Source organism: Delphinapterus leucas, chromosome 9 (assembly GCF_059928025.1).
Source record: "Delphinapterus leucas isolate spDelLeu-1000000601 "Yukka" chromosome 9, BTC_Dleu_Yukka2, whole genome shotgun sequence".
NCBI lineage: Eukaryota > Metazoa > Chordata > Mammalia > Artiodactyla > Monodontidae > Delphinapterus > Delphinapterus leucas.
Genome location: NC_143137.1, coordinates 40,625,404 through 40,648,985, shown reverse-complemented (window position 1 = coordinate 40,648,985; position 23,582 = coordinate 40,625,404). Strand labels below are relative to the sequence as shown.

Sequence of the window (23,582 nt, the reverse complement as noted above, 5' to 3'; positions counted from 1 at the left end):
ATTCACTCACAAACAGAAGTGTGAAATTCACACTCTTCAAAAAAACCAAATGCTTTCTGTAAACCAAGACATGTTCCATATAAACTTACTCAGCTCCCTGAAAGAGGTCTTGCATTTTAATACTCGTTGTGAGAGAGCAAAGGGCAGTTATCTCAACGCAGCCATAACCCACAAAGAAACCAAGTGACCACAGCAGCCTTCCTCATCTCATTCTCTCCCTGGTAGCCACCTGCACAGGTGGGGTGGAGGCATTTTCCCCACTAGATCTGTAATAACAAGACATCCCGGACCAAGGCTTTTAAAGGAAAAAGTTCATCTTATCAATATTTCTCAAGAAAGGGTCTCTGCTGGTGGCCCCTGCTTAGTAAGCAAAAAGGAACAAAGCTGCTCCAAGCTTATCCCTAGAGAGATAAGAGCATCGCTGGCACACAGCTTCCTGTCTGTATAGGTATGCCTTTCCTTCTCCATCCTTAACGTCACCTAAAATCACAGTCGTCCTCATTCTCCTTCCACACCCAGCGAAGGGACCATGCAAAGGTGGGTGGGCCTCCACCGGGCACACAGGAAGCTTCTGTCTCTGCTTCAGATTCTCCTTACCTTGTTGAAGTCTTCAGAGGTTGCCCTCATTTCCTTCCATGTCTTGTTCAGGAGCTGGATACAGATGCAGAAAAACTCCTCGAAGGATCTGTCGTGGGTGAAGAACATCGGGTGGAAATCGTTGCAGGTCTCACTAGCTGGAGGAAAGAAGGGAGGAAGTGTGAGAAGGGAAATGAAAGGATACAGACACATGCTCCAAAGGGAGATGATGAGAGGCATATTTGGCTCAAGCCACAGTGGAAAAAAAGGCATTTTGAAAAGGCAACCAAAGGGTAGTCACTGTGAAACTTCAGTTTAAGGTCAGATGGTCAGACCTACCCTTAGGCCCATATTTTGACCCAAGGAAGTGAGCTCCTAACTCACTCCATGATATGATCCTTATGGCTTTGGTCCAGGATCTGTGGTGTTGAATATGGGCTCTGCATCTGCCTTCTTGACCTTATAAAGGTTATTCAAACTGCCCTGTCAGTCACAGCTCTTCCATCACCCTTAATTTCCTACTTCTCAATAGAATAACTGGCGGAAGATGAGTTTTCCCGAACACACAATTAATTGCAACTTTGAAAATAGCATCCTTGATTATTTCTCCAGGGGGCTCTTTTTCCTCTTATGGCATTAAGTAGGGGATATTTGAGATCATTAACCTCAGACACCATTAACCATTTGTTTTACATTCTCAGACACAGATGGCTGGAGGTCAAAGCAACCCAAGTGGCTTTGAAGGCTGCAACTGGGTTCGGTCCTGGACCAAACCCTGAAGTCAGTCAGACTGCCTTCAAGCTACCCCATTACAAAGCTTCCTTTGTAATGGTCAGACCCAGGGCTCTGAGTTCTAGGTACGCCACCTCTCTCCTCCTTCCCAGACCAGTACACCAGCCCCTTCCTTCTCAGCTCTCTGCCAAGCTGACCTTTTTATAGCCCTTTTACGTACATTCATTTGATCTTTAGAATGCGTCTTACTGTTCATGTCTTAAGGGATGAGGATACTGGAGCCCAATGAAGTAGGCTTTGTGACCCCCAAAACAAGATTCTAAAATTTTTTTCTTTAAATATAAGCTGTTACTTACAGTGAAAGAATTCTGATTTTAATTGGAATCTATTTAAAGACCAATTCATCTTCAAGATCCCAAATGATAGAATTTTAAGCTCTGGAAGCCCAGGAGAGGAGGATGGAGTGGGGCGGGAGTAGGGTTTACAGCAGAGAACTTCTGTACTTGGGGAAGACCCTGGTGCCCACCGTGTAGTTGAACATGAATTCTACTTAGAGAGGATCCTCGGGTGAAGGCCCCTGGTGAGTGAATCCTGATCAAACCTAAGAGGACATGCTCTGCTTTGGGGGACACACTTATACACAAACCTCTTCTACCTTCACACTTTATCATAGTAAATTCTGTTTTCTTCCAGAGAAGGTAAGGGCATAGGCTAGCAACAGCTTGCAGTCATGCAGAAAAGGTTTGGGTCTGAGGGCAGAAGGTTTGAATTCAAGCCCAGCCCATGACAATGAGAAGCTAGTCACTTCACCTTTCTAAGCCTTGATTTTCTAAACTAAAAAATGGAAATGAAACCTCCTTGCCTTCTCCATAGGCTATGGAGAGGCTCAAATGACACGATTCACAGGAAAGTGCTTTGAAAGGATAAAAGTTGGAGCAAGGCAGTGGTGATAACAATGAATGTCGTGCCAGCATATTGTTTCCAGGAACATAGGCTGTTTTTTGATTCCTCCAATTCTTAAGTCAAGCCTGTTACATCTCAGAAATTAGAGGCAAGAACATATAAGTTATCCCACTCCAGCTCATTACCAGTAGAGATGGCAAAAGTGACATTCTGACCTGATACACAAAGCTATTTAAGGAACTTGAAAAGTACACACAGGATTATGTGTTTGCTGCCCTGGGCAATGAGCTGTCACTTTCATAAGCACTGAAGCCAATAAAATTTACCAGTCTACAGCAGCACTTTAAACCACTATGGCCATACAAAACCTCGTTATTAATCACATTATGAGGGTATCTTTTTTGGGGCTAGTGTGATTATATGTGTACTTTATGCCCTAGTTAAAGATTTATGGGACTACTGGAGCTGAGCTAGCCAAACAAAACTGCGACCAACAAGCCCGTCTCTTGTTTGGGTGAAGAGGGAGGGAAACAACATCGTTAATAATAGGGATGGGGGGGGAGACAGAAGATTGTGTATAACTCCCCAAGGGCTCTACAGGCGTTATCTTCACAGCAACCCAGGAGGTAGGCATGATGCTTATCCTCATTGTATATATAAGACAGGTGAAACTTGGAGAAATTAAGCCTTCCATCATGAGCCTTTTTTTAGGTGGCTCCAAACAAGCATTGGAAACCCACAGGTTAGTTGACACAGCAGCAGCTTCCTGCCTTAGTTGATATCAAGAGCTCAGGGCATTTCCTTGTGATTGCTACTTTGAAAATTAATTTCTCCACCCACACTCCTAGATCTCCTTGGATTCCTCCTTCAACAGAAACCAGCATCCTGACCTGCAGTCCAGTGGGGCTCACAATAAGTGCCCAGCCAGCACCTGTTGATGGACAACACCTGGCCACGTGATAGTACCAACAATGGCCATGCCACTGTCACCAGCCACGTGCCAGGCACCATTACTGTTACTTATTACATCAAGCCCCTAGGAAGATAACATCAATTTCTTTTTATAAAATTAGAAATAGGAGAGTTAGAAAATTGTCCAAGGTCACATGGCTTTCAAGTGGCAGAGCTGGGATTCAAACTCAGGTTGACTTGGCTCCAAAGCCCATCATTGTTGCGGTGACAGGACCAGGAATCACACCCAACATTCTACACCAGAGCCAGTGTTTTCAACCTCCACATGAGGATGGCTTTGCCATCATCCTAAGATTCTTTGAGACTCATCCCTTGGGATGAGGAATGGGCAAACAGCAAATCAAAACAATTTGTTCCTTGACACGTTACAAAAGAAACAATGAAAAGACTGATACATTTTGGGATTTTACATCCTTAAAAGGACGTTCCTGTATTAGAGGCAAGGGAAAAGTAATAAGTATTAATACTTTTTTCCTCAAAAACATTCAAATTGCAGATATTCAGGACTGAGGATGATCGAGCAGGAAGGACTGGACCAGATTATCTGATTTGTTTCCCTCTTTTATTTTGCAGGTAAGAGTAGTGAGAAAGGCAAAATGGCTCGCCCAAGAGTTTATGATGGTGGAAAAGGGGCAAAGATGCTGGGAGCCAGGCTGCTGGGGCTCAAATACGGGTTCTTTTGCCTACTGCTGAGTCACCTGGGCAAGTCATTTCATCTGTCAGTGTCTCGGTGTTCTCATCTGTACACTGGGGGCAACAGTAGTATAAACTTCATCAGGTGGCTGTGGGGATTAAAAGGGAGCAGTGACTACGTGGAGAAGCTCAGTGCAAGTGTGAGCCAACAGGATTATGATGCTCGTCATCATATAGCAAGTGGACCCTGGCCCAGGCCATCCCAGGGATAAACGTGAGCTTGTATCAGCTCACAGGGATGGCCCGACTCTCATGAACAGGGTCCTTAACTCAGAGGTTTAAACAAACAGATAAAAACAGAGAGGGGGAGGTTTACTACTGCTTTTTAAGGAAAATAAAAACACTTTTTGAGGAAAAAAACAGTGTTGAATTTGTAGGCAATGATTTTATACATGAAATTTAAAGAGAAGTTTTCAATGGGACAAAAACAGCAAGGCTTTTCAAAAACCAAATTTTCTTTTTTTTTTTTTGCGGTACACGGGCCTCTCAACTGTTGTGGCCTCTCCCGTTGTGGAGCACAGGCTCCGGACGCGCAGGCTCAGCGGCCATGGCTCACGGGCCCAGCCGCTCCGCGGCATGTGGGATCTTCCCGGACCGGGGCACGAACCCGTGTCCCCTGCATCGGCAGGCGGACTCTCAACCACTGCGCCACCAGGGAAGCCCCCAAAACCAAATTTTTTTAAGCACACTATTTTTAACACAATGAGATTCTCTTTTATAAAAAAAGAATCAACTTACTCATCTTGTAAGTCTGGAATATTAAGGTATTTTCAGGGCTGAGGGTGAAATGGGTTCTTATTAATTTACTGACATCTAATTCATTTATAAATAGGCCAACTTTGAAAGCTTCTATAATCCACACACCTTTGTTTTAAAAATAAAAAATAAGAATGCTATACACTTATGTAGCATTTTGCCTTTCAAAGTAGATTTGTTCCCATTTTTCATTGGATAATGTGAAGTGAGGCAGGTATCATCACTGGAGGCTCAAAGAACAAGGGCTACTGCAGTGCAGCAAGTAAACACTGAAAGGTGCATACAAAGAAAGGGTTCTAGTGCTGCCTTGTGACCTTAGAAGGTCACCTCAGCTCCAGGGCTCCAAGTTTCTTACCTGTAAATGGGCTTCTAAGGTTCCTGCCAAGTCTCAGATTCTAAGACATTACACACACGCACATACAAACACACACACCACGTAATGTATTTTTAAGTCCCTAATATCCATCAATAATTATAGAACTTGGAGATTACACCTGCATTTAACCATATGTCCTAAAGTATTATTTCCTTGAATGACAGGATGGCTACACATTTCAGTTACGGTGTTAGGGCATCAAAGTGGCATTTGATAGGCTTAGAAAACGTTTGATGAGCTAGTATCTACTCTTCTTTTCGTAAGAAACTTGTTATTTGTTTTCAGGCCCTTTCAATCTATTAATATCACCTAATGCAGACCATTACATAAGAAAATTACATGACTAAAGATAGAATGACAAGATGACACAGGCAAATTTACATAATTTCTGCACTTTCACGGGAATTTTCTTAGACAAACGTAATTTCTGACATGCTGAAAAGCTCTGTCCCATGCTTTCCATGACCCTTGTTATACTGAGACTGTGAACCCATTTGCAAGTGAATACAGGGACACATGTTTCGGAGGCACTAGGCAAACTTTGAGTATTTTTACCATGAAATAATGAGCTATTTCAACTGCAACAGTGTTTGGAAATGGTGCACTTTGAAAGAGAGATAAGCACTGGCCTAACACAAAGGGCATTTTGTCTTAAAATTCTGAGCTACAGGAAGAAGGGGATAAATCATAAACACAGAAGCATTTCATACATGAAAACTGACAGAGCGGTTGTAAAATCTTACTAGGTATCCAAAGCGTGGAAACTCAAACTAGAACTCTTTGTGGCTCTAGGGTCGGTCTGGGTAATACACCCATGAATTCTCAGATGCAATGTCTCTTTATACCTTTGCAGAAGATCTTACCCTTGTGACCTTTGAGCGTCTATTTTTAGAACGGCTATTCTTTAATAGCTTGGTTTTGGAGTTTTGGTGCTGTGTAGGAAGATGCTAAAAGTTCAAAACCTTTTGTAGGTGGGAGAGGTGAAAAGGCGAAGAGAGTGAGGACAAAGAATGTGAAGTTCCCCCACTGCTGAGCTCTGCTAGTGTAGAAGCTTCCACCCCTGCTATTTCAGGACAGGGGATCAGAGGCTTGAGAGCTGCTCAGCTCTATGCAGCCCCTGAAACCTGGTTTAATAGAACTCTGGATATTCTGTTCTATCCTCTCACATGCCTAAAAATAGTATGAAATCGACACTAAAAAGACACACCGTCTAATCCAATGCTTCATTGTTCACTTTCCTTCTGGGCCTTTTTTTATGGACATGGAAAGAGAAAAAAATACCTACTAGTGTTAGGACTGAAAATCAGACACTAGCATCAAAAGATAGCCGACTCACAAAGAATGACCTGAGGCCACATCCCAGGCACACAGTTATGTGTTAATAAAAGAGCAGGTTCTAGAGCAAGGTCGGCCTGGGTGCAAATCTTGGTGTCGCTACTCAATAGCAATGTGACCTTTATCAACTTAGCTTCCTCTGGGCCTCAATTTTTTCATTATAAAAAAAGGAAATGCATCTTATCAGATTACTGCTAAGATTAAATCTAAAGTGATACATGATTCACATATTAACAGATAAAACAAGCAACGGTAAGTGCTAGTTGTTACCAGTTTTAATAGCAAAATTATTATTGTGCTTAGGTAAAATGACAAATTTGGAGGAATTACATATGCGGATAGAAAGACATTATAAAATTATAATAATTAAAATAGCTTGATATTGGTCCATGAATGGAAAAACAGAACAATAGAATAGGATAGGGAGTTCAGATATAGTCTTTTTTTTTTTCAACATCTTTATTGGAGTATAATTGCTTTGGAATGGTGTGTTAGCTTCTACTTTATAACATAGTGAATCAGCTATATATACACCTATATCCCCACATCTCCTCCCTCTTGTGTCTCCCTCCCACCCTCCCTATCCCACCCCTCTAGGTGGACACAAAGCACGGAGCTGATCTCCCTGTGCTATGTGGCTACTTCCCACTAGCTATCTATTTCACATTTGGTAGCATATATAAGTCCATGCCACTCTCTCACTTCGTCCCAGCTTCCCCTTCCCCCTCTCCATGTCCTCAAATCCATTCTCTACGTCTGTGTCTTTATTCCTGTCCTGCCCCTAGGTTCATCAGAACCTTTTTTTTTTTTTTTTAGATTCCATATATATGTGTTAGCATATGGTATTTGTTTTACTCGTTCTGACTTACTTCACTCTGTATGACAGACTCTAGGTCCATACACCTCACTACAAATAACTCAATTTCATTTCTTTTTATGGCTGAGTAATATTCCATTGTATATATGTGACATATCTTCTTTATCCATTCATCTGTTGATGGACACTTAGGTTGCTTCCATGTCCTGGCTATTGTAAATAGTGTTGCAATGAACATTGTGGTACATGACTCTTTTTGAATTATGGTTTTCTCAGGGTATATGCCCAGTAGTGGGATTGCTGGGTCGTATGGTAGTTCTATTTTTAGTTTTTTAAGGAACCTCCATACTGTTCTCCATAGTGGCTGTATCAATTTACATTCCTACCAACAGTGCAAGAGGGTTCCCTTTTCTCCACACCCTCTCCAGCACTTATTGTTTGTAGGTTTTTTGATGATGCCCATTCTGACTGGTGTGAGGTGATACCTCATTGTAGTTTTGATTTGCATTTCTCTAATGATTAGTGATGTTGAGCATCCTTTCATGTGTTTGTTGGCCATCTGTATATCTTCTTTGGATAAATGTCTATTTAGGTCTTCTGTCCATTTTTGGATTGGGTTGTTTGTTTTTTTGATATTGAGCTGCATGAGCTGCTTGTAAATTTTGGAGATTAATCCTCTGTCAGTTGCTTCATTTGCAAACATTTTTTCCCATTCTGAGGGTTGTCTTTTCACCTTGTTTATGGTTTCCTTTGCTGTGCAAAAGCTTTTAAGTTTCTCAGATATAGTCTTGTATATACAATCACTAGATTTATGAAAAAGGTGACACCACAGTGAAAAGAATTTTCAATAACTTGTGCTGAGCCAATTATATATGCATCTAAAAAATGAATTTTGACTCCCTACCTCACACCATCTACAAAACTCAACTCTAAGTAGATTATAGGTCTCAATGTGAAAGAAAAAACAATGAAGCTTCTATAAAATACAGCAGAATACGTTCATAACCTAGAGGTGAGCAAAGATTTCTTAAACAGGACCAAAAAGATTATTAACCCTAAGGAAAATGTTCATTGGCTTATATTAAGATCAAGAACCTCTGTTCATCAAAAGATACAAAAAAGATGGCAACTTCAGGGTAGGAGAAAAACGTGCAACATTACCTGGCAAAAAAACTGGTATCCATAATATATAAATAACCCTATAAATCAATAATAAAAAGAGAGACAATCTAGTAGAAAAATAGGCAAAGTGTAAATAGGTACTTCACAAAATAAGATATCTAAGTGTCCAATAAACATGAAAAGATGCTTGGCTTTTTTAATCACCAGGGAAATGCAAATTTAAACTACAATGAGATATTTTCAAACATCACCAGAATGGCTACAAAGAAGAGTTTAAAAAAAAAAAAAAAAACTAAGTGTGGATAAGAATGTGGAAAAAATGGAATTCTCATAAACTGTTGTTAGGAGTTTAAATTGGTTCAACTACTTTGAAAAGCAGTTTGACAGTATTTAGTCAAGCTAAAATATTCATAGCCAATGACACAGCAATTCTACCCAAAGATATAAACCCAAAAGAAATGCATACACAGGTGCTACATAAGAAAGGTACCTGAATGTTAATAATCGCACTACTTGTTACAGCCAAAATCTTGAAGTAACCAAAATGTCCATCCAATACATTGGATAAATTATAGCTTACTCATATAGCAACATAATTACTACAAAGAAATAATTTTTAAAAACTATGCTGCACACAGTAACATGAATGAATAGAAAACACAATGTTGAACAAACAGAGCCCTCTACAAAGGACAACATACTATGTGGTCCTATTTATGTAAAGCTCAAAATGGAAAATTTATTGATGGTGGTGGAAACAGGGTATTGTTCTCTTGGAGACAAGAAGAAATTGGGGAGAGGGCAGCCCACAATTGTCTCTGGTGGTTGCATAATACTCTCTATCTTGAGCTAAGGAGTAGCAAAATGGATAGCTGGTGACTGGAAAATTCACTGAGCTGTGTTGTGCTTTCAGGATTTGAACACTTCTATTTATTTAAGTTACACTGGCATAAAAAAGTTAAGTTAAAAAGGTAGAATATGAGCTTTCTAAGCAAATAAAAAGGAACAACAACATTTCAGACAGTGTAAAACTACAAACTACTGCAGGTGATTTTGATGGGCTTTCAGAAGTAGTGCTATATTTGCCCTGCCTATCACCTCTGGAGCCAGGGATTGGCATTTCATGCAGCCAGGTTTACTGGCTGGATAGAAAACATATAGCCTGTCTATGCAGGCATCCTAGTCCAATCACCTAAGTAGTATCAGCCTCTAATGTTGTTCAGGGGTACCTCTCCACACCTGGACTTTAGTTCAATTTCATCTGTGAGATGGATAAAAGAGTATATGTGTGCATTTTACTTTTGTGAATGGGGATCCTGATCTCACTGAAGAGTATTGCTGATGCTGATGGAAAAGCTATAATAGATTTGACTAGTTGTCAAATCTGAGTCACAAGTCTGTTTGAAATTAGTTTCCTCCCTGCCTCATTTACTTCCTTCATTCATTTATAGATCCTTCCTTCCTTCCTTCCATCCACGCATGTACATATGTCCACCTAACTGTCCATCCATCAGTCCATTGATGCATTGATCCACTCATCCATCCATCCACCCACCCATTCCTTCATCTACCCATTCATCCATCCATACATCGAACTAGCAAAGTAGTTAAGAGCATGGCCCTGGAGCCATTCTGCCTGAGTTTGGATCCCAGCTCTGCCACTCATTATCTATATGACCTTGAGTTCAAGGACAAAGAGAGATGAGTAAAAGACGAGGTGGAAGAAGTAGGCAGGCATCAGATCATCTAATTCTTTGTAGAACATATTAGGGAGTGTGGGCTTTATTCTACCTACAATGGGAAGCCATTAACAGGGTTTAAATAGGAGTGGAATAAAGTAACAACTTCCTATCGCCTTTCTTCCCCTACCCTTTCTCTCTTTTTAATGGAATTAAAATTCAGGTAATTTGAGGATTCCTGTTATTCTGGACTCCACTTACTTGATACTTCAGTGTATTAAGGACGAGTGATGAATCACATAAAAACTTGAGTACTAAGTGGTTAGGAGTTAGGACTGCGGCTAGAATTCTTCCTCTATACCTTCTCAACTAAGTCCTTTAACGTCACGAAGTCTCTATTATTATGATGATAATAACAGTAATTTATATCTGTAGAAGTGAGTAAAGATATAGTGAGAGGATTCCCATAAAACACTTCGCATAGTGCCTGGCATATAATAAGCACTCAATAAATGGTAGCTATAAAATGTTGTGCAGAATACAAATATGATGTGTAATTTTCCCCCAAATCTTGAATTTAGTACAAGGTTTAGCTTGTGTGAAATCTTATTCACTTTAACCTCTTTCATGAAGGTATCAGTTCACCTGGACGATTATAGAGCAGCATCTCATCATCTTATGTTTAACCAAATGACAAAATGTGCAGAAATTCCAGGAAATTAAGATTTATGATAAGAGTGAGCTAGGTAGGGCTTCCCTGGTGGCGCAGTGGTTGAGAGTCCGCCTGCCGATGCAGGCGACACGGGTTCGTGCCCCGGTCCGGGAGGATCCCACATGCCGCGGAGCGGCTGGGCCCGTGAGCCATGGCTGCTGAGCCTGCGCATCCGGAGCCTGTGCTCCGCAACGGGAGAGGCCACAACAGTGAGAGGCCCGCGTATCGCAAAAAAAAAAAAAAAAAGAGTGAGCTAAGTGACTCCTAGAAGTTAGCTTATAATTGAAAAATGGTTTTACTGACGTGCTCTGTATTTGTGCTTTTTCTTGGTCCTCTGGCCGAAACAACTAAGAGTTGCAGGAAAACAGAACCTGGATCCTTGACACCTTACCTCTTGGCAAAATAATTGTTTCTGGATCCACTTACAGGTCTATGAAAGGTTTCTTTCTTAGCCCAAAGAGAAGAAAAGAATAGGAAAAAAAATGAATTCTTTGGAAAGGAGTATCCAGTTTGTGGTATATATTAGTAATGTAAAACCAAATGTGAAATATTTTTAGCTACCTTTTGGGGGTGGTGTGGCTGCAGCATTGGGAGGTACAGTGGAAGATAAAGAAAGAGGAAAATTCTAGTTGGGTGGTAAGTAGTCCAAGGCAGGGCAAAGGACAGCACATCCAAGAAGCAATTTCTGCATGCCCTTATTGAAATTTCCTTTATAAGGAAAATTATTCTAAGAAGCGACACATTAAGAGACTGTCATACAGCAAATTTAGCATGGATATAAATAATTGCCTGTTCAACCATGTGAGATGGGCACTGGAGGGTTATGCTGGGATAGAGGCTGATTAATGAGCAGCTGGGATGTGCCTCACTGAAGACCCAGCAAGTACTGTGTGCCATCACATGACCCTGGATGACATCTTGACCTGAGGCTCAGAGCCTTAACCAGAGCTGGGGAGCTGGCAAAAGGGGCTAAAAATAAGTAACCCTAAGTCCAATAAATACAAAATTAAGGAAAGAGGACAGGCCAAGACGTTCTTTCTTGTCTTTCATACTCAGTATATGACTTATCTTAAAAACTCAGTGATTACCTGTCGGTGTTAGGATAAAATGCAAATACTTTAGCAAAACATTCAACACGTCCCAGTCTGCCCCTACTCTATTCTCCTAACTTTCCTCTGACCTATGACTGAATGCTAAAGGCAGCCATAGTTTCTACCTCTTCATCAAATAAAACACCCCTGCTTGTATCTACACATGTTAAGCTCTTGGGTTTCCCTCTTCGCGGAGTCCATTGAGTCATCCTCCAAAGCCCATCCCTTTGCTAAAGGCACTTCCCTCTATCCCTGCCCAACTTCCACTTCCTTTGTGTTTCCATAGACCTTTTATTTCCTCTACCTGCTCGGAATCCCCACACTTGATTATGAACCTACAAAAAATAGGAATCCTGATTTAGTAATTTCTGCATTCTTCATGGTTCTCACATGGCCCGCCTTCCACGGACACATGCCCACATTCCCTTCCTTGGTTTCCTTCCCCCTCGTGCCTCCCTTAACATGCTTTTCTTCTACATGGTTTCTATTATGCCCCACTTCATGCACTTTTAATAAAACGGGATGAGGGATGTCCGCCAGCTTTTGCACAGCACATGTCTCAGCACTCTTGCTGTGACAGGGGCACTTTGGAAGGCTCCACACATGCTTCACCCACTGCTTTAAAATAAACATTGCAACCTGAAAAATAACCCAGTCCTCTGCCTTCTCTCTCCCAGTTTTCTGAAATCCAAATATAGGTGTTCTCTTAATAAAAAAATGAGGAACTTTATAAAGGAAGCAGATTAATTACACAAATGCACAGAAAAGAAAACTCAAATCTGATATGTACCCAAAATACAGTAGGTAATCCTCCACTGTAGATCAACTGCCAACCAACAACTAGTCCTGCCGGGGAGGGGGGGGGGTCACTTACCCACCCCCCACACGCCTCATTTACCACACATGGCCTTCAGCAGGAGCACTAGGACTTAGTGCCCATTTCAGGTCCGTGTCACACTCTGTCACACGGCACATACGGCCTCAAGGATTGCAGAACAGTGTTAACAATGTGTACCCCCCCCGGATGGTGGAATTAAGGGAGATACAGGGGGATATCGAGGGAATAATCTATTGACAATCATGCTTTTGCCAACATGGGCTTTGAGAGGATGAAGATTTATATTAGTGAACAAAATAGAGTTAAATCCCTAATATTTTTGTCTATATATAGCTCCATTCAATCCTCTTACAGAGGAGGTGCATGATAAGGAGCATGGCTCTCTCCTACCCAGGATCACGTGGGCAGGTTTGTGCAGAGGGCCCTCTCAGCGCACAAACAGAACACCAGGCCCCAAGAAGCATATCCTCAAGCATCGTGTAAATAATTTAGGAAAAGGTCAAGCTTCACACAGGTACTGGGCTGAGATTTACCAAACAGACAGGAAACTAAAGGATAAGGCATTACATATCAGACGAGTAACAGCTGGCTGGAAAACTTGAAAAGGACATAATCTGAATTATAAGACACTTGGGGAATTTATTTCAGCAAATTAGAAGGTGAGCAGCCTAGAAAGGTAAGCTATTTACTTCAGAATATTGCAGTGACCATGTACAAGAACTGTTCTAAGCTCCTTACAAGTACCTTCTCATTTAATCTTCATAACAATTCCACAAGGTAGGTAGAGTTATTATCATCCCCACTGTACAGATGAGAAAACTGAGGCACAGAGGAGTGATGTAGCTTGGTTCACAGAGCTAAGAAGAGGCAGAGCCAGGGTTTAACAACAGTTTGGGTCCAGAGTCCCTGTTATCAAGCCACTCAACAGACATCAATTTCCCTCTATGGAAGATTTTTAAAGCAGAAAGTTAATACTTTCTAGAACGCCTGTTTACTGGGATTTAAAAATAAATTTAATTCCATTTCTTTCTTCTCTGATCCATTATTTTAATGAAGACTTGATCTTGCTAACTAAGGTAATTTTTGGATATGCAGTTCTTAGAGTTGGTAAGAACACTGCATTTTCCAATTTATCTACGGTAGACATGTATTCACATGAAAATGTTACTGTTTTCATGCCAGAGGAAAAAAATCAACAATTCATAGACTCTTAGGGACATGTTATTTGTTCACTGGCTTAATAGATCCTTGTCTTAATAAAGAAGATACAAAATTTGTCTCTTTTAATGCAAGACTAATATCCTGGAAGATTAAGAAAATCAAACTAATCAGACCAATCTATTTTTTGTCAAGCAATTATATAACGCTTAATATATACCAGCCAATGTTCTCCGTGCTTTACAATTATTAAATCATTTAATTCTCATATGAGACAGGTTCGATTCTCATCTCTATTTCACAGGCGAGGAAAGTCAAGGCACAGAGAGGCTAAGTGATTTGTCTGCAGTCACACAGCCAGAGAGAGGCAGAGGCAGAATGTAAGTGTACGAGGCATTCAGCCTGCAGAGGCTATTCTCTGAACAAAATATGTGTGTAATCAGTGTATTTGGAGGTCTCCTTGCCCCAGTGGCTTTTTAACTGCACAGTTGCTGCTGCTGCTGTCCTAACCATTACGCAGCTAGAACTTCCCCAGTGTTCACATAATAAAGTCATTGAGCCCCTCTGACCCTGACGGATCACACACATACCCATGACTATCCCAGATGTCTCAGATTTAGTATAAGTAGCCAAATTATACTACTTCTGTTCATTAAAAATAGCCCTTATGCACTCTGATTTCTTTAAAATATTATGTTAGGACTGGATTTCTATTTCACAGAAATAGCCTCAAAAACAAACAAACAAACAACCAGGTATTTGGTGGTATTTTGGGAAATATATTTGAGTAAAATGTGGCACATTGACCAGGGTGTGTTCCCAGAGTACATCTCATTGTCTTGAACACACAGACATCCTAGAAGTGAATCTGGTTTTGCAGTTGATAAAATTATTTTCACTATTAAAGAGCACTAATAAAATTAGGTTTAAGCTCTTGTTACTGCTTTAATGAGACTAGTTTTTCATCTTACAGATTGCGGGCTAATTAGTATTCCAAGGAATGAAACATTGGCTTCTTGTTCCTGGGCCTCTGGGATGGCCACACATATAGATTCTGCCTCAGAAATGTGTGTCTGTGAAGAAGTCAGACAAATTGATGGGTAAAGCTATATTTTAACCCTTCGTTATCCACACTCTTCTTATACTGAATGTCTACTACTTTCCGCCCCTGGTCTTGCTGACATATAATGATAATTAACTCCTGAAGTTTCTATTTTCAGGTGGTTGTTATCCAATCACAGACTGCCTCCAGTTGAAGTTGTCCTAAACCAAATTCAACAAAGGTTATTTTGGCCTTCAGCTTCTTGGCCATCATTGTTCTCTTTCTTTCCTTTTTTTTTTTTTTTTGCGGTACGCGGGCCTCTCACTGTTGCAGCCTCTCCCATTGTGGAGCACAGGCTCCGGATGCGCAGGCTCAGCGGCCATGGCACACAGGCCCAGCCACTCTGCAGCATGTGGGATTTTCCCGGACCAGGGCACGAACCTGTGTCCCCTGCATCGTCAGGCGGACCCTCAACCACTGCGCCACCAGGGAAGCCCTCTCTTTCTTTTTAAACCCTCACCAAGAAGAGGTCATTTTAGATAAGAACACATCTTAATGAAGAAACGAACTAAGGATGAGACTAAAAATAAGATGTCCATAACTTCAGGAGAAAGATTCTGATGAAAATTCTCAACCCTTCCTTCCATATGAAATAAAAGTTAATGCTCTCAGACACTTTCATTCCCCTTCTTTGCAAACAGTTATTTTATTTTACTTTTTGGTCTTTTGATCTTGTTCTTGATATTTTGAAACAGTTTTCTCCCTCTCCCATGACAAATGCATTCAGGAACTTTCATTTTATAAAAATTCCCCAATTCTCTAAAAACAGAGAGTGTTTCTGATATCACTACCATTCACTTACACATACACGTGATCAGGACATCTCATATGGTCACTGGAATGTACATAAGATACCCAACATGGCACTATGTTTCCTGGTAAAAAAGACATTATATCTAGCATGTATATATGCATACGGATTCCTTGTGAATGCTTTCAAGATTATGTGACAGCCATTAAGGCCTTAGAGGGGACAAAAATAATGACAACAGCCCACTAGCACTGGATAATTGTTTTTCTTCTCAATCTCACTGCTCTTTCTTGTCTCCTTCATAGATCTGTTTCTTTTTGTTTTTGTTTGTTGGGGCGGGGAGGGGGGGCTTTTTTCTGCCCAAGGCTCTGTTCCCATCTTTCTTTTCTTCTCTCTCTTCGCTCTTACCCTAAAAGAACTCATCTAGTCCTAAAGCTTCCATGCTCACAGTTGCCAAAACTCTCTTTTTGAGCCCAGAACTTTTCCCTGAGCTTCAGACAACCAGCTCCTTACTGGACATGTCCGCCTGGATGTCCCTTAGTCACCTCACACTCAAAATAACCCAAACTGAATTCACTCTCTCTGTCTGGGCTGGGATCCCCGTCTCAGCTGTCTCCTCCGGTCAGTCGTCCAGGGTAGCCTGGACTCCTCTCTCAGTCACCTTAATATCCTGAATATATTCCCGCCTTTCCCTTCCCACTGCCACTGGGCTGGGTTCAAGTGTTCATCACTGCTGTGCCAGATGGTGATAAAAGGCCTGAAAATGGCCCCCCACCCTTAAGACAGATTCATTTTCCTCACTGCCACGCATGAGGAGTTCATGAATATCTAACTATAGCCACGGCAAGATACAGATAGAGCAGTAATAAGCATTTAAACCTAGTTTTATTAGTGCTTTATCATGGTGAAAATAATTGAGCCACTCTGCTTAAAATCCCTCAAGGTCCCAACTCTTCCCAAAGTCTTTACCATGTGTACCCTGCCTAGCCCTGAAGACACCAATTCCACATTTTTAAAAATAAAATTTCCAGAATGTATTTATCAAGTGAGAGGGAGAAAACAGTTTCAAATTTTGAGAACAAAATAGAATGACCAAAACAAATCAAATCAAATAAACTGTTTGCAAGACTTCTAGGCTTGAACATACACTTTTCTTCTACTTGAAACACCCAGCCTCATCTCATTCCCCTACTTGGTGGTAACTCCAAAGGTCTTTCAAGACCCAGCGCAGCTGTTACCACCTCTATGGGATGTCTTGCCCCCATTATCTTTAGGCCGACACGTCTAAGTGTCTCCATCTCACCCTCTGTCAATTCCCCAATCCTATGTCTGCTTTTGTGTCTCTCCATAGAAATTCAAAGACCCCGGAGACCCAGGACTACTTCTCTGTCTTTGTACTTAGAGTTTCCAAACATGTCTGTTGAATGCATAGTTAGATGTGAAGTGGTACCTGTCCCATGGGGCAACATTACTGAAGTTGCAATATTCAAAAAGTCTTCATTTCCTTACACTGAAATATTGCCCTGAAATCTTGTATTCTCACCAGTGCCAGTTAATCACTAAACGTTTCTCCCCACGGACAAAACAAAACATGATCACAGGGAAGGCTGCACAAAGACCACGCCCACATATTTCAATGCCTGGGCTAAAATAAGCATGTAAGTGTGTAGGACTCATCATCATACTGTCCCAGGAAACACGCCCTCCCGTGTTTAGAAATACTCTTGCTTGGCTTGATTCAGGCTGCTCCTCATTCCAGGCCTACATGAGTCACTGGAGAAACATCCTATTAGAGTGCCCCCCATGGACTGGCTTCCTTTGCATGTTTGCAATGAGTCAGGAGGTATGAGTCACAGTTCACTCTTACGACAAAAAGAACCTGCTCTCCCTTCCTATCCATTACCAATATTTTTTGGGCTTCACTGGCACGTTTTAGAAACATCTAAGGGAGCCAGGGGCAGCTTGAGAATGAGTATTATTTATTTTTTACAAGCTACGCTACTTAAAGCACCTCTCATCAGAGCAGCAGGATACTTTGGAGGTCTGACACATCCAAAGCTCACCTGGGAGGCCGGTATCTGGCCATGTTGCCCTGCCCTGTCATCAATAGGGAGCAGGAAGGCACGAAGGAGGTAGAGGCACTGCACGAGGTCCTTCTGCACGGCTGACACTTCAAACTGGTCTCCCAGAGCCACTGTTGATAAATGGCTGGCTGGCTACTCTTTCTTGGTTATGATATGCAAATGCTTGGCTAAGGAGAGAGACATTCTCCAGAATAATCAATGGCCAAGTAGTGAACATGAAGCAAAGTGGAAGGACAGCCAAAGGACTGCAATCTTCTAGATGTCATCCAGGGCACTCAGACCCTGCCAATGGAAGAATTTTTAAGCTCCATGATAGTTATAAACAATAGAGGTTAATTCCTTTCATTCCATTCCAGAAAACATTTTAAGTGGCTATAGCCACAGAGGGCAATCAAGCATGGAACCAGCTGCAGAATAAGGTACAGTGAGTTACATACCACAAAGGAAGAATATGTAAAGGGTAGGAGAGTCCCGGGACGTGCAGGTTTATTTTCTTAGAGGAACTGGCATTTGAATTGGACCAAAGGATGGGTAGAATCTAATTCATAGTTCTGACTGTGTTTTTCATTCAGAACAATTTCCCAGCCAGGCGCATTTCAAATTCACTTACATTCAGACTCCAAATTCCATAATCAACGTCTCTTGGAAGCCATTTAAATGCATGAATGTAAGTCTGCCTGCAAGGGAGATGCTTCTATGCAGTTCTGTCACGAATAGTTTTACAGTGGCCCAAGAATTAAAGAGAGCAGAGACTCACTAAGTCCAGATTGCTCTGCTTTCCAGGGGATCATGGTGCAGTGAATTCTGCCTCTGCTTTAATAGAAGGTGATAAAAATACTTGCCACCCACTTACCTCAGAGGAACACTGCCAGGATGGATAATGTTCAAAGCACTTTGAATTTTTAGGCAAAAAGTGCTCTGTGAAAACAAAGCTGTGTTATCATGAATGTTGGGTAAAAAGGAAGCAAAAACAATGTCTAGATCATGTGTTTAGGGGGGAAAAACCAGACACTAGATTATAACTTTCAAGAAAGTCAGCATTACACAGTCAAGGCCTGAAAGTCCTTTCCCAGGAGGTAGGACCATAACTATTCAGGGTACACTGAATATATGAAGAAATGAGGCAAATTTGGTATCTTTGATAATAGAGGTTTCTAAGAATAAAGAATCAGGAAAAGGAATTGTAAGGCAGTTTGTCCCACAATGAGGTATTGGGGACATAAATTTTGGAGGCCAAGAGAATCAGAATTGATTCTTAAAAAGTCAAGAAAAGAACACACAGAGGACACCGAGAGAAAAACCTTTCAATGCCCAAGGCCAAAAGGGGTGAGTGGTATTCAGTGATGCAGAATAAAGATAACAGAGGATAAAGGAAAGGTGTAAACAGTTAGTGAGTAACGCTCTGAATTAGATTACAGCGCTATGTAGAAGGAAGAAATTAGACTCTTAGAAGCCTTAGGTAATAGTCCACTCTCTGGTACCAAATAGACATATGTTTTCTGGGGGAATTACTTAATTTCTCACAACTTCACACAGCTGAGAGAGTCAAAGGAGAAAATATATAAAAAGTATCCTCAAAGATGTTCTGGTATCATACAAATGTCAGGGATGGTGATAACTGAGCTGAGTTGGTGGGAATGAGGAAAAATCAGGAGAAAGTCCACAAAGGAGAGTCATACTTTCTGGTGGTGGAATTTTTTCTTCTTTTTAAAATACATGCATGATACTGAAGTTGGAGGGAAGCTTCTGGAAAAGATCTAGTAACCCAGAAGTGATATAACCAGGGTTTGGACTTCCATAATAGGGAACTATTCATGACAGGTTTTCAACAAATTGAATATAGAAGATAAAAGAAACAAAGATCACATTGAGAGCCTGAGTTGGCAGAAATCACAGGAGAATAAAGTGGCCAATGAAAATGGAAAGGTGGGGAAAGAAGGTGGTAAAACGGTGAGGAGTAAGAACTTTGCTGGTGAGAAATACCAGTGGGGTTATTATGGAATAAAAGGTAAGCGTCTAATAAAATTATAAAATGAAGGGTCAAAATTTATTTGTGGAATTCTCTGCATCCACTAGTCTCACAGCAAAGAAAATGGAAACTCTCCTACGGAGAAAGAGTAGCATATGCCCTTTAATGTTTTAACAAAAGAAAATCTGCAACAAAGAAGTGTCTCCTGGGATTAGGTTTGACACCAGCAGTTCCTGTGCCTGATGTGGGAGAGTCACACATGTTTTTCTGTTATTTTCAGTAATTTCAAAAGCTTTTTGTTTTTACTCCAGGGTGATATATATGTTTGCATTTCCTTCTCCAATTTAGCTAAAATCATCCTCAGAGCGCAAAACTAAAGTCAAGTAGAAATAATTTGAGATCATTTTACTCATCAGAGGCCCCTGTGGCACAGGTTGAACAGGTGACATTGTTAAAAGTAGCTGTGATACTGTACAAAGAGTTCTTGCATAAGTCTTCCAATCCACGACCAACAGAAGTGAATCCACGTGGAAAGGAGTTAGCATCATTATGACAGAAACATTAACTGTGGGCTTCCCTGGTGGCACGCTGGTTGAGAGTCCGCCTGCCGATGCAGGGGACACAGGTTCGTGCCCTGGTCCGGGAAGATCCCACATGCCGTGGAGCGGCTAGGGCCGTGAGCCATGGCCGCTGAGCCTGCGCATCCGGAGCCTGTGCTCCGCAATGGGAGAGGCCACAACAGTTAGAGGCCCGCGTGCCGCAAAAAAAAAAACCAAAAAAACAAAAACATTAACTGCTAGAGAAATAACAAAAATATAAACACTAGAGCACCTGGCTGTGAGGAGTATTTGCCTGATGTGACAGGCAACACTGTAAGAGTGGCAAATCCACCCCCCCATCAAGATATGACTTCACTGATAGTGGGCCCTAGAACAAAAACAACCAGTCCCAAACTTGAAGGAGTGTATGTTTCTCACACCATGTTGCCATCACTTGGTGTATTTCTCTGCCAGAGAAGGAGGAATAGGACATTCTGCTGCCCACCTCATCAGTCAAATATGGTGGGTATAAGAAATAAATGCTGTGCCTTCCTTCTACTTGTACATTATGATTCTATATAAGTCTAAAAGCTATTTGGGAAGAGGAAGTTGGGGAGATCAGGGAAGAGAGTAGCATACATAATAGGTAATGTCAACATTCTGTATAGGAGAGGAAATAAGGAGAAACAATACTAAGGTTACATGGTTGCATGACCTTGGCTGTCCCTCTAATGTCCTTAGGGGAAAGGAACAATATGAAGATTAATGTTGCCATTTGTCATTTTACAGCCATAAGCCTGAATACATGAAGGCCTTATTCATCATGCACAGACAGCAGGCCCCTGAAATATATAAGGTATATTTCAAACAGCAAGGTCTTTGCCTACTTTGCTGAACTACTGTGGGCTCTTGAGTTATCTTCGGAACAGTAGAGGTCTGTGTGTGGCAAAGGAAAGCAGAGGGGGGCCAAAAGAAGGCTTCTATTTCAGGCCTAGAGAGGACACACACATTTATAATGTTAGAGTGTGTGTGTGTATAAATACATATACATATATTTCCCCCTCTGTCCAATTTCTCCTAGAAATTCTCAGCTACAGTAAGGGAGTGGGGAGTAGAATATAGGCAAATATACAGGCATTGTTTGAAAAGCAGTACCAAAGAGACACAAAAGATTGAGTTTTTGACATAAGTTTTAAAAATGCAGCTAACAAGATGGCGTCACAACCCCTGAAATACCGGCCAAGGAAAGGAGAGTAAAAATATGAGTATTGAGCCATGTGCCGTGGTGACCCTGCCCACAAGAACACAGTAAGGCAGAGCAGCCACCCACCCAGTTGCATGTCCTGAGAGCTGTTGTCTGTCGAGTTACCCCAAAGTGGTCTTAGATGTCCTTGATTTTGTTTTCTCTCCTAATGAAACACTTGTAGCTAATTACACTTTCCAAAATAAAGAGGTTTGTGATTTATGTTTCACAACATACATAACAGCTTTCATGTATTCTTGACAGTTCTATTTTGTTCAAGAGTTACATGCTCTCTGGGACTTTTACTCTTCTATTTTATCTTACAGTTCATTGTAAAGGCATATTCCAAGGCAGCTGTTTTTGTAAAACCGAGTTTATTTGGGGCAGTTTTGTAGTAATTAATCAGAAGTTTCCCTATTAACCCTATTCCCGCTGCTAGGCACTGATTTCCCTTAGTTGCAGCCCGATTTCTTTCTTCCCTGGGTTAATCTGCAGCCCAAGCAGAGCTGCTCAGTTGCCGTGTTGGGGATATCGGGGTTATGGCTTAATGTTTTGGGGCCCAGAAACTTGTAATTCCAGGCAGTGATTGGTGATATGAACAAAAAAAGATGCAGGTTATATGGGGAGAGGCAAGGAGAAATCTATCACAAGTGATCAGAAATTCAATTCCAAAATCTGAGACCGCCTTGCTCTTTCTCTCAAATCCCACACCAAATCCACTGCCAGTGCAGGAGCCCCCTCTCAAAGGCCTGTCTTTAAAAGTCGACCTGGATCGGTCCACTGCTCTCCAGCCCCAGTGTTAGGAGCCACTGTCCTCTCACCTCACCAGCTTCTTAGCCAGTCCTCCTCATTCCATCTGTACCCACTCCACCTGCTACAGCCCATTCTCCACACAGCACCTAAAGTGGTATTTTAAAATACATCAGAGCACGCTCTTTCCTGCATCAAACCACATGCCTATCACACTTGGAACGAAATCTATCTGGATGTCATTCTGCAAAGCCCCAGGAGCTCTGACCCCTGCCCACCTCCCCAACTTCATCTCTACCACTCTCCCCTTGCCCCTCCCTCCAGATGCACTGGTCTTCCTTCTGTCCCAGCACTCACAAATCTCAGTTCCAACTGTAAGGCCTTTGCACTGGCTGTTTCCTCGGCCTGCAATTTTCTCTAATTTTGCTTGGCCACTTTCCTCCAGACATTCAGGTCTCAGCTTAAATGTGACCTCTTCAGAGAGGCCCTCCTGGACCACCCAATCTAAAGTAGCCTCCACGCTGCTCTACCATATCACCCCGATTCTGCTCTGTGCGTGGTGTTTTCTACTACGTGATATTTTCTTCTTTGTATAGGTTTTAATTTGTTCATTGCTATCTCCACCCACTTGAAGTAAGGCCCAGTTGAGCAGGGGCATTGCATATTTAGCTTACCGTTGTGTTCATGATGCTAAGAACAGTGTGGACACCTAGAAAAGACTGCATACACATTCGGTGACCTCACACTGCCCACCATGGGAGGTACGGGAGGTCTGCTCTCCCCAGGCAATGCCTCTGAGCCTCTCAAACACTCCATTCCCTTCTTCCACTATTAAAACAAAGAAACAACCACAGCAAACCGTAAGCAATAGACTGGTCTTCTCTCAGCTAATAAAGAGAGCATAAGTATGAGATAAACTGATGGATTTCCTGCATATATTAACAGAACGCCTCAGATTTCCTCTCCTGTGTCTCTGAATTTTATTGAAGACTGGTAGACAGCTCTACTGACCATGGCTCTCAACCCTGGCTGCACACTAGAATCATCTACCTTTAAAGAATGTCAGTGCCACAGAAAACAAATGAGTAGCCTCCAGGGTCAGGGGGTTGGGGGGAGAGGTTTTCTGAAAGCGGCACAGTGAGCTTTGGGGGTGATACAAATACTCAGTGTTTTGACTGTGGTGTTGGCTGCATGACTGTATGTGTGTATGTCAAAACTCAGAGAACTGTACACAGAAAAGTAAACTCTACCGTATGTAAATTACATCTCAATAAACCTAGTTGCAAAAAACTACTGATGTCTGGGCCTAACCTACATGAATTAAATCAGACTATCGTCAGAGTACGAGCCAGGACATTACTGAAAAGCTCCCTAGTGATTCTAA

The 23,582-nt window shown here is 41.6% G+C and overlaps 1 protein-coding gene across 4 annotated transcripts in view; it reads right to left on the bottom strand.

The window, feature by feature from the left end:
- The window catches only part of ELMO1 (engulfment and cell motility 1), a 548,606-nt gene that overhangs the window by 173,264 nt on the left and 351,760 nt on the right, over positions 1–23,582 (bottom strand). For all 4 annotated transcript variants that reach the window (XM_022583104.3, XM_089917010.1, XM_022583084.2 and 1 more), the window contains one exon: positions 598–734. In XM_022583104.3, coding sequence (XP_022438812.1) covers positions 598–734 — 137 coding nt within the window. The remainder of the gene's footprint in view (positions 1–597; positions 735–23,582) is intronic.